The sequence below is a fragment of the Aotus nancymaae genome, unplaced genomic scaffold, assembly GCF_030222135.1.
Source record: "Aotus nancymaae isolate 86718 unplaced genomic scaffold, 86718_ANA_hifiasm-v0.15.2.pri h1tg000059l, whole genome shotgun sequence".
In the NCBI taxonomy this organism is placed as follows: domain Eukaryota; kingdom Metazoa; phylum Chordata; class Mammalia; order Primates; family Aotidae; genus Aotus; species Aotus nancymaae.
The window spans coordinates 10,833,537-10,845,707 of NW_026988473.1; the positions used below are offsets into that span (position 1 = coordinate 10,833,537).

General features: G+C 42.1%; 2 protein-coding genes across 2 annotated transcripts in view; both read right to left on the reverse strand.

Moving 5' to 3' along the window:
* The window catches only part of LOC105718529 (olfactory receptor 4D11-like), a 58,590-nt gene that overhangs the window by 7,079 nt on the left and 39,340 nt on the right, over nt 1-12,171 (reverse strand). The window contains exon 2 of the mRNA XM_064365597.1: nt 10,391-10,484. The gene's annotated coding sequence lies outside the window, so the exon portion shown is untranslated. The remainder of the gene's footprint in view (nt 1-10,390; nt 10,485-12,171) is intronic.
* Nucleotides 9,299-10,249, reverse strand: LOC105718556 (olfactory receptor 4D9). Its single transcript, XM_012454291.3, has one exon. The coding sequence runs from the start codon at nt 10,247-10,249 to the stop codon at nt 9,299-9,301; it is 951 nt and encodes a 316-aa protein (XP_012309714.2).

Here is a 12,171-nt window from a genome sequence, read left to right on the forward strand (position 1 = left end):
GATAAAGAAACTGAGGCTAGGAAAAGTAAGTTATTTGGCCAAGAGGTATACAGCTGGTAAGTGGTGGAGCCACGCAGATTGGGATGATTCAGAATTCATGTGGGTTTGATTGGAGATCTGCAGAAGAGCTGAACAGAGGCTCTTAGATTTCCTGCAACCTCTGCTTGTGTTAGGTGCTTGGGACAGTCCAAGGGCACTGAAATGGGTCAGGAAAAATTGAAAATGAGAAGTGTTTGATGTTCCTTGGGCTCCACACATGGAAGATTAATAAATTGGGAAGCAGATTAAACTTGCATGGTAGGGCCGGGTGCAGTGGCTCATACCTGTAATCCCAGCACTTTGGGGGACTGAGGTGGACAGAACACTTGAGATCAGGAGATCAAGACCAGCCTGGCCAACATAGCAAAACACTATCTCTACTAAAAATACAAACATTAGCCAGATGTGGTGGTACATGCCTGTAATCCCAGCTACTTGGGAGGCTGAGGCGGGAGAATCGCTTGAGCCCAGGAGATGGAGGTTGCAGTGAGCTGAGATCAGGGCACTGTACTCCAGTATGGATGACAGAGTGAGACTGTCTCAAAAAAAACCAACCAAACAATAACAATGACAACAATGACAAAGGCTTGCATGGTGGGATGTGTGTGGTTCAGTACCTGCAGGTGAAAGAAAAATATGAGGTGGATCTAAAAGTATTCTATCATTGCTTCTTGTCTTAAAAATGGGACCAACGGAATCCACTCATTATGTGAGATTCCGTAAAGAAGTGAAAGTGATCAAATCACTAATTCAGCTGAAAAATGCCAAAATGGTGCTCTTCCGTGCACGAGATTTATGCACAACTAATGGTAAAGGATAGAGAGTGGAAGGATCAGTGGAACACCTGTGAATGCATGTGTCCGCATCAGAAAAGAAGAAAACAGAGAAGTAGAGTTTATGAGTTTTCTCTTGTTTTTGTGTTCGGCAAGAGAACCCTCAGTGTGTTCCTTAGAAACAAGCCCACATAAATCCATTCTAATAAAACAGGCTTATTGAATGTTACAGAGTCCCCAACCTGGAGAACCCCTCAACTCTATTGTCCACAAAGCATATGTTGCTCCGTTTGTTTGAACAAGTTGACCTTTCTATGCACTTCAAGTCACCTTCCTAATATTGAACAACTATTCTGCTGTGCAGCACTACAATTTTTAGCTTTAATGTATGTCATTCTACACCCATCAAGAGCATCATTAGCATTCAATACATTTCTGAATAATCTACAATAATACTTCAAAATTGTCTGCGCATGGGTGCACCTGCGTAGATACACGTTCAGTCATACAAGCACACACCAAAGAGCTCTAACTTAGCACAATGTTCTCATTTAAAGCCCCTACCTCTAATCCCTACCCAAGAAGCAGAACTGGCCATTTGTTCTGATCTTCGGAGCCATTACTTGTCAAGGACTGTTCTTCTTTACGGCAGACCTGCATCTGAGGTTGGTTGGTTCAGTGTCTTCTCCCCTGCAGGCTCCAAGAATCACTTCTGCGTGGCTCCATCACACTGCCCCACAATGGGCCTGCCATGAGTACCAGTCCTTCAGCCTCAGAGCCAAGGAAAGAATGATCAAAAGGAATATATTTTCAGATGTGGTTTTTGAAGTTGAGTGACCAGACTTTCCTATTGGGATGAAGTTCCATTGGGAGTTATTAAGACGTCAGACATGCACTGGTAGGTATGTGCAACACGCACATTTTGCTTTTGCAATTTTCCTAATGTAGGGGATGAGATAAATCCTGCTTTGTGCTTAGAGCCCCAAGTTTTGTCTAAAGAGGTCACAGGGGACCAACAAGAGTCTATCTCCTTAAGGGGTAGGAACTCAGGGAAAATGGATAGAACTCGTAGTTCTATTTATCCCATCCCCCTTTTTTTCTAGGCAGATGATTTTCTTTTCCTTTTTTTTTTTTTTTTTTTTTGAGACAGAGTCTTTCTCTGTTGCCCAGGCTGGAGTACAGCAGTGAGGTTTGAACTCAGCTCACTACAACCTTTGCCTCCCAGGTTCAAGCAGTTATCCTGCCTCAGCCTTCTGAGTAGCTGGGATTACAGGTGCATGCCACCATGCCTGTCTAATTTTTGTATTTTAGTAGAGACGGGGTTTCACCATGTTGGCCAGGCTGGTCTTGAACTCCTGACCTCAGGTAAGTCCACCCACCTCGGCCTTTCAAAGTGCTGGGATTATAGGTGTGAGCTGCTGAACCTGGCTTGCATGTTGTCCTTTTAATGTAGATAATCAGAGCATCATAAAGTCTAGGAAACACATTTTCTCCCTTGTTTTCCACCAAACTTCTCATGTGAAGAGGAAAAATATACAGACACATGATGTGTTGGTACTATTCATTCACCAAATATTTAATTGTGATATATTGTTTGAATACCCATCATGTTCCAGGCCTGAGGGTTCTGAGGTGCTAAAAGCAAATAATTTCATGTTTTTCCCCTCAAAAACTCTTGATCTCAGCTCATCCCTAATGTAATTTTTGAAAACTCATCTCTGAAAACTGAGGTCGGCCTCCAGCAACAGCCACTAGGGACCTGAAGCCCTCAGTCCAACAACTCATAATCCTGGCCCACAGTTGTGTGGGTAAGCTTGGAAATGGATCCTTCTCTAGTTGAATCTTGAGATGAGATGGTAGCCTGTGAGAGACCCCAAAGCCCACAACCTGGCTAAGCTGTGTCGGATTCAGGACCCACAGAAACTGTGCCAAAAAATATGTTGGTTTTTTTGTTTGTTTTAAACCACAAACTTTTGGGGTAATATATAACGCAGCAGTAGATTCCTCATAGAACACTGAAAGAATCTTCTGTTTTATTGAGCAGGATCTATGTTGAAAACATTTTCTTTCAGACTTGAAAAACAAGCAATGCAACAACAGCAAGAAAACTCTGTAGCCCTCTCGAGTAGTGCTTTGTGACCGGAGTTTCGTGGATGCTTACTTGTGGCTCCCGTGGTGCTGACTCTACTAGCATCTTAGAAACTAAGCCAAAGCAACCGGAATCTTCTTTGAACTTCTTAAAGAAGTCCAGAATTTCAGCATCACTCCTAAACCAGGATTACTCCTATGTCAGCTTGAATACATAGATGCATTTATTTGCTTATGAAAAAATGCTGTGGAAATTTAAAAGAAATCTTCCTTATATTAAAAAAAACCCATAAAAGATGGTAGGGCCAAGTATACATGATCTATGTAGGTTAAGCTAGAATCAGTTTAATATTCAATAGTTCCCTAAGAGGCGGCCTCTATCTGAAGCAAAATACAGATTAATCCAAGTAATTATTTGATGTTATATTGAAAGAGAAGTATATTTATCAGAAATATATAACATCAAATAATTACTTAGATTAATCTGTATTTTGCTTCAGGTAGAGTCATCGAGTCATCTTGATGATGCTGAGCTCACCAAAAGAACTTGGTGTTCGGCTGGGCGCGGTGGCTCACACCTGTAATCCCAGCATTGTGGGAGACTGAAGTGGGCAGATCATGAGGTCAAGAGATCAAGACCATCCTGGCCAACATGGTGAAACCCCATCTCTACTAAAAATACAAAAATTAGCTAGGCGTGGTGGTGTGCATCTTTAGTCCAAGCTACTCGGGAGGCTGAGGCAGGAGAATTGCTTGAACCTGGGAGGCGGAGGTTGCAGTGAACCGAGATCGCGCCACTGCACTCCAGCCTGGCGCCTGGTGACAGAGCAAGACTCTGTCTCAAAAAGACCAAAAAATAAAATAAAATAAAATAAAAAATAAAATCATTTAAAAAAAAGAACTTGGTGTTCTTTGGCTTTCTTTTCTGTGAGTTTTTTTTTTTTTTTTGAAATGGAGTCTTGTTCTATCACCCAAGAGTACAGTGGCATGATCTCAGCTCACTGCAACCTCCTGGGTTCAAGCGATTCTCCTGCCTCAGCCTCTCAAGTAGCTGGAGCTACAGGCACCTGTCACCACACCCAGCTAATTTTTGTATTTTTAGTAGAGGCGGGGTTTTACCATGTTGGCCAGGCTGGTCTCAAACTCCTGACCTCAGGTAATCCACCCCTTGGCCTCCCAAAGTGCTGGGATTATAGGTGTGAGCCATCGCGCCCAGCCCAATTGCTTTTCTTCACTGTGTTTTATCAGATTGTTTTGCATGTATTTTTGATACCTTGTTCCTCACCATAGATTTATGGAGACTCTCACTTGGATATATTGCACACTTCCAATTTCAAATGTCTAAAACTGATCTGATCATTGTTATCTAGAGCTGAACCCTTCCTTTCCTGTAGCAGGCTCTATCACTCTCCTTGTCAAAAGGATTCAGTATCTCTGAATTACTCTGACACTCTCCCCACTTCTTCAATGTAGTCTGAAGCAGCTGCATGGGCAGCTTTTGCTGGGTTGCTGTCATTTGTGGGATCCTACATTTAGGAACATAAACTAAGAATGTGTGGACTTTTGGTCAGTTAAAATTTTTCCCAGTCACAAACGTCTTGCTTTAGGTAAAGCCAACAGGGAGGTAGGAGAAAAGATATCATTACAAAAAGCACTAGAGGGTGAGAGGAACAATGATACCAGAACAGGGATGGAGCCAGGCAGGAAACGGTGATTCGATAGCTGCAGCTGGACTCAGCTGAAGACTGATTTGTGTCTTTATTAGCATTTTAATACTTGGGGAAAGATATCCAATTTTGGAAAAAAATTCAGAATATTTTTGAATAGTGGAAATAGAACACAGGAAAGGTCAATCAGCAAAGAAGAAAACATTCATTTCATTTTTGTTTACCTTTTATTTTAGGTTCGGGGGTACATGTGTAGGCTTGTTAGATGAGTAAATTATGTATCGTTGGGGTTTGGTGTACAAATGATTTTGTCTCCCAGGTAGTGAGCATAGTACCTAATAGGTAATTTTTTGACCCTCGCACTCTTCTCACCCTCCTCCCCTCAAGTAGACCCCAGGGTCTACTGTTCCCATCTTTGTGTCCATGTGTAACTCAATGGTCAGCTCTCACCTACAACTGGGAACATGCCATATTTGATTTTTTGTCCCTGCATTAATTTGCTTAGGATAATGGCTTCCAGCTGCATCCGTGTTGCGTAAAGGACATAAATTCATTTTTAAAAATGGCTGCATAATATTCCACAGTGTATAATGTATCACATTTTCTTCATCTAATCCACCACTGATGGGCACCTAGGCTGATTCCGTGTCTTTGCTATTGCGAACATACAGGTGGGTGCATGTGTCTTTTGGGCAGAATAATTTATTTTCTTTTGGGTATACACCCAGTGATGGATTGCTGTGTCAAATGGTAGTTTTGGAAAACATGCATTGCTGAAGGAGCTTCTGCATTAATAAAACTTGTTTACAAGATCTTGAAAAGTATGGGAATAAGGGAGAGTTGCTTTCTATGAGGACTGGCTTCTTGGCCAATCTTCTTTGGTCACTCAGCCCTAACGTTCTATCTCATTGGACCTGCCTTTCTAGTCTACTGTCATCCTGATCCCAGGGTTTACCTTGTTCATTTCCCTCTTCCTTTCAGCTAAGAAAATCTTTCCCCCATCTGCTTCATTTCAGCTTGGTTCTCTGTGTGCTCTAAGGGTCTAGCTTTTTTTCCAGGAAACTTTTTCTTTTTCTTTTGAGACAAGGTCTCATTCTTTTGCCCACGCTGGAGTACACTGGGGCATTCATGGCTTGCTGTAGCCTTGACTTCGGCTCAAGTGATCCTCCCACCTCAACCTCCTGAGTAGCTAGGACTCCAGGTATGTGCCACCACACACTGTTAACTTTTATATATTTTTTGTAGATATGGGGTTTTGCCAAGTTGCCCAGGCTGGTCTCAAACTCCTGAGCTCAAGCAATCCACCCTCCTCAGCCTCCCAAGGTTCTGGGATTACAGGCATGAGTCACTGCACCCAGCTCTGTAGCAAACATTTTTATGTATTAAGCGAATCCCTTTAGAGACAAAGTCTTAATCTTTGTATTGTAATCCAATTGTGATTTCTTTTTTTAAAATATATTTTATTGCATTTTAGGTTTTAAGGTACATGTGAAGAACATGCCAGATTGTTGCATAGGTACATACATGACAGTGTGGTCTGCTGCCTTCCTCCCCATCACCTGTATCTGGCATTTCTCCCCATGTTATCCCTCCCCAACTCCCCACCCCTCCCCCATTGTCCTCTCTCTAGTTCCCCCCACAGACACCAGTGTGTGATGCTCCCCTCCCTGTGTCCATGTGTTCTCATTGTTTAACACCCACCTATGAGTGAGAACATGTGGTGTTTGATTTTCTGTTCTTGTGTCAGTTTGCTGAGAATGATGATTTCCAGGTTCATCCATGTCCCTACAAAGGACACAAACTCATCGTTTTTTATGGTTGTGTAGTATTCCACGGTGTCTATGTGCCACATTTTCCCTGTCCAGTCTATCACCGATGGGCATTTGGGTTGGTTCAAGTCTTTGCTCTTGTAAACAGTGCTGCTGTGAACATTCATGTGCATGTGTCCTTATAATAGAATGATTTATAATCCTTTGGATATATACCCCAATTTGATTTCTTAACAGTGAGTCTTACGTGTGGAAGAGATCAGTAGAGTTCGTTCTTCATATTTTCTTCTTTCTGGGAGCAGAGGTTGATTTCATTCTCCGGACTCCCTTGCAGTTAGGTGAGGCTATGTGACCAAGGGCTGACCGATGAATGTGTTCAGAAGTGGTTCATACCACTTCCAGGATGATCCCATAAAGACACAGCCCTCCCTTTCCCATAATTTTTAATTCTCTCTCCCTTTCTCCATCTGCTGGATGCACGGACAGGGTTCTGAGGGTCAAGAGAATGTGGAGCCTAAGACAAGCATGTACATGTTCAAGTGAGGTGTCTCATGCCTGTAATTCTAGCACTTGGGGAGGCCGAGGTGGAGAGATCACTTGAGCCCAAGAGTTTGAGACCAGCCTGGGCAACTTAGTGAGACCTCATCTCTGCAAATACTAATAGTAATAAAAAATTAACCAGATATGTAGTCCCAGTCATTCGAGAGGCTGAGGCAAGAGAATTGCTTATTCTTAATTCTCTCTCCCTTTCTCCATCTGCTGATCTGCTGGATGCATGGACAGGATTCTGAGGATCTAGAGAATGTGGAGCCCAAGACGGAAGAATCCTGCATTTCTGAATGACAGTGTGGCACTGTGCCCTCTTTCTGCAGACCAGCATTGGCCTGTGGCATGAGCAGGAAGTAAATTTCTGTTGCGGCTAACTACTTAGACTGTGGCTGCTTTTGTTGCAATGGCTGGCCCTCCTGATTGACAAATGGCATGCCAGCTGCTGTGGCTGAGCTTTGTCATCATGGAGAACACAGTACAGTGAAGTCAATAGATCTCAGCGGAATATCGGCTGGATTGTCAGATAAATCTCCTCGCACCATCCCTGTCTCTTTCACAACAGAGACTGGAAAATTCTCAGGTTCACGATTAAACTATCATGCTTTTTATTACCTTTTCTTTACCTTCTAATAGATTGAGTGGCACAGGTAAAGGAGAGGTGAGATCCCTATGCACAGATACAAGGGGAGATTTGGTTCTGGCTAATCCTGCTGTATAAGGGGGAATCAGTTGCTTCCCATGGGAGAGCTTGGTATCTGCCTTTGCTCAATTTTTTCACAAAATCAAAGGAGCTGTCCACAGCTTCATCAGTGATTCTTCTTTATGAACACTCTTACTAACAGCATTATCTCCTTCTCCTGGGAGGAAATTTTGTCTTTGAAGTGAAGCGGGGATCCTCTCTCCTCAACAGAAATCATGGGTTTGCATTGCTCAGGTGGTCACAAATGAAGTTATTCTTTCCAACTTCTTTTAAAGGTCCACTATCAGTATTCACCCCAAAAGTGTATTACGCCATGACTGCACTGAGTTCACAGTTACACAAATGTACCACATTCTTGCCTCCTTCTCTTCCTTTGCACATGCCAGTTGCTTTTTTTCTTTCCCTTTCTTTCTTTCTTTTCTTTCTTTTCTTTCCTTCCTTCCTTCCTTCCTTCCTTCCTTCCTTCCTTTCTTTCTTTCTTTCTTTCTTTCTTTCTTTCTTTCTTTCTTTCTTTCTTTCTTTCTTTCTTTCTTTTCTTCTCTTTCTCTCTTTCTCTCCCTCCTTCCTTCCTTCCCTCCCTCCCTCCTTCCTTCCCTCCTTCCTTCCCTCCTTCCTTCCTTCCTTCTTCTTTTTTGACAGGGTCTTGGTCTGTCACCCAGGCTGGAGTGCAGTGGAGTGAACACAATTCACTGCAGTCTCAAACTCCTGGGCTCAAGTGATTCTCCTGCCTCCGTCTCTCAAATAGCTGGGACTACAGGTGTGCACCATCATGTCTCGCTAATTTATTATTTTTATTATTGTAGAGATGAGGTTTCACTAAGTTTCCCAGGCTGGTCTTGAACTCTTGGGTTCAAGTTCTCTCTCCACCTCAGCCTTCTAAAGTGTTAGGATTACAGGCACGAGACACCTCATGTGGACATGTACATGTTGTTTTCTTTGCTTGGATTGTTCTTTTCTGATCGTTTTGCCCTTGAAAACTGGCCATTAAATGTCTTTGGAAATTCTCATGTAACATTGTGCCTACTGGTTCCCTAGCACATATATATATATATTATATTATTTTATTTTATTTTATTTTTTGAGGTGGAGTTTCGCTCTTGTTGCCCAGGTTGGAGTGCAGTGGTGAGATCTTGGCTCACCGCAACGTCTGCCTCCTGTATTCAAGTGATTCTCCTGCCTCAGCCTCCCAAGTAGCTGGGATTATAGGCATGCGCCACCATGCCTGGCTATTTTTTATTTTTATTTTTTGTAGTTTTAGTAGAGATGGGGTTTCTCCATGTTGGTCAGGCTGGTCTCAAACTCCCAACCTCAGGTGACCCACCCACCTTGGCCTCCCAAAGTGCTGGAATTACAGGTGTGAGCCACCACACCTGGCTTGTTTATATTTTTAAAAAGGTATTTTGGGTTATGCCTCCAGGAAGGTGACTACATTTAATCTTTTTGCAGCAATCTGAATCCCAGTGCTTTCAGGCATATAATATATGTTCTGTAAAAATCTGTGGAATTAATAACTGAAAGTGAGTAGAGAAAGACTTGAACGAGTCTTGCCTTACAGCAGTATCATCCACGTGGTCCCCAGCATATACTACAGGACCAGCTTCTTTCAGGACTTGATGATGGTCTTAGGTATGTCTTTATTTTGTGCATGAACATGCTCTTTTCCCATTTTGAGAAAGTGAAATTTAATGTCTATCTTTAACTATTGGTACTATCTTACCCTTGTTGAATTAAAACCCTTTCTGACTGTCCTAGCTGTTTCTTTAGTTTCCTCATGGCCGACTTCATTTCCTGATTCCTCAGAGTGTAGATCATAGGATTTAGCAAAGGGGAGATGACAGTGAAGGTGACAGAGATGGCCTTATCTGTGGGGAGGGGAGTGAAGGGCCGGGCGTAGACATAGATGCAGGGCACGAAATGCAGGGTCACCACAGTGATGTGGGAGGTGCAGGTGGAGATGGCTTTCCTCCTGCCCTCCCCAGTGTGAGACCGCAGCACCATCAAGATGATTGTGTAAGATATGAGGAGAAAGAAGAATATAAACCAACTGACTAATCCATTATTTGAAATCATCAGGAGCTCCAGAGCGAAGGTGTCAGTGCAGGCGAGTTTGAGGACCTGGGGGACATCGCAGTAGAAAGTGTCAAGAACATTGGGTCCACAGAAGGGGAGTGGGAGCAACAGGGAAATCTGCACGATGGAGTGGACAAAGCCCCCCACCCAGGAAGCTACGATGAGGCCTGTGCATCTCCCCCTACTCATGATGGTCACATAGTGCAGGGGCTTGGAGATGGCCACGTAGCGGTCAAACGCCATCACAGAGAGAGAAAAAACATCTGCTCCCCCCAGAAGGTGGAAGAAGAACATCTGAGTGACACAGCCACTGAAGGAGATGGTTTTTCTCTCTGACAGAAGATCGATCAGGACCTTAGGAGCTGTGATGGAGGAAAAGCAGATGTCAAGTATAGACAGGTTGCGGAGCAGGAAGTACATGGGCGTGTGAAGGTGAGATTCACAGGTGACTGTAACCATGATGAGGAGGTTTCCCATCAGAGTTGTCATGTACACCAAAAACAGGAAGATAAATAAGACCCAGCTCAGTTCTCGGGACTGAGTAATTCCCAGAAAGATAAATTCTTTCACTCTGGTGTAATTTCCCTGATCCATTGAATCACAGATTCTTTATCAGGTTCATCTGTGGAAGAAATATTAGTGCAGTTAAATCATATTAATACGTCCTGACATCTAGTGTTGTCTTTTAAGTTTTGGTTTAGAATCAGGAGGAAGTCCTTTTTTCTATGCACTCACTGTGTCTGCAAGTCAGTATGCCACCACTGGATGAAAGATTACGCAGGCTTTTGATTCAGTTGTTGAAGGAGACAAGGTTCTCTCACTGCCGCTGCTGAAACAGAGGTTGCAAGTCTGTGAACCTATTCAATTGTACTTTCACTATAAAATCTCACACCTAAAATAATAAATAACAGGAAGAAATGGGAATATATTAAGAATTTCTGTTCATAAAGACATCATTATGAGAATTCAAAGGCAACCTGCAAATGGAGCAAGATATTTACATTTATCTGAGAAACAACTCATGTTCAGAATATGTAAAGAGCCTTTACGAATTAGTAAAAAAACTGGATGACGCAACCTCCAAATGGCAAAAGATTGGAACCAATACTTCACTAAAAGGATATCCAAATGCCTATTCAACTTCACTAGTTATAGTAATAAACCACAATATACACACCAGAATGGCTAAATTGAAAAAGATGAAAACTGAAAAGACGGAAAAGTGGAGGTGAAGATGTGGAACAATTAGCACTCTAATACACCTTCTAGTGCGTGTGCAAAATTGGTCTAACCACTTTGCTATTGGATTATCTCTGCTAAGACTATAAATATAGTTTTATGTATACATAGGAGGATATCTGTGTATCTAGATGTATGATGATATATCTGTATATCCTTACCTATATATCTCCTAAGGACATATTTCTCCTTCTAGGAAATATGTGCATATGTTCATGAATGTCCTAGAATATTCATAGCAGCACTGTTATTTTTTATTTTTATTTTTGAGACAGGATCTCACTCTGTCACCCAGGCTGGAGTGCAGTGGTGAGCTTATAGCTCACTGTGGCCCCAAACTGCTGGACTCAAGTAATCTTCCCACCTCAGCCTCCCTAGTTGCTAGGACTTACAGGTGTCTGTCATCTCACCTAAATAATTTTTTAAATTTTTTAATGCCTGAATAATTTTTATTTATTTTTTTATAGAGTTGGGGTCTCCCTATGTTACCCAGGCTGGTCTGAAACTCCTGGCCTCAGGTGATCTTCCTACTTTGGCCTCTTAAGGTGCTCAGATTACAAGCATGAGCCACCACACCTGACCAGCAGCACTGATTATAATTTCTTTAAACCAGAAAATGACTCAGAAACCCATCAACAGTAGAAAAGATAAGTAAAGTGTGTTACATTCACACAATACTATACAGCAATGAGAATGATTTACACTATACTTAATAATATATGTGAGTCATTCTGAGTCTTACAAACATAATGTCCTAAATAACCCGAGGACCAAAGAGTATGCACCCTTCCATTTTATTCATATGTACAAAACTGAAGGGTGCCTAAGGGAGGCTTCTGGTTGCTGGTAATATTCTGTTTCTTGATCTGGGTGCTTGTTTACAACAGTAGATATATTCTACTGGTGTAAAAATTCATTGAGTTGTACACGTATGTGCATTTTTCTGTATGTTAGCATCTTATAATTCAGTATAAAGTTTTAAATAACAAACATGTAATATTGATCATTTATAACACTTTAATCTCATGTTTAAAGAGTGAATTACATTTAAAGCAAAATTTAATGGACCACTAACTTTTGTAACAGTTACTTTTTTCTTTTTAGACAGAGTCTCACACTGTTGCCAGGGCTGGAGTACAATGACGTCATCTTGGCTCACTGTAACTCCCATCTCCCGGGTTTAAGTGATTCTCCTGCATCAACCTCCTGAGTAGCTGGGATTACAGGTGTCTGCCACTATGCCCAGCTAATTTTTTGTATTTTTTTAGTAGAGATGG

What these genes read in the sequence shown, in the direction of transcription:
- LOC105718556 (XM_012454291.3), bottom strand. Translation starts at nt 10,249, where the DNA reads ATGGATCAGGGAAATTACACCAGAGTGAAAGAATTTATCTTTCTGGGA.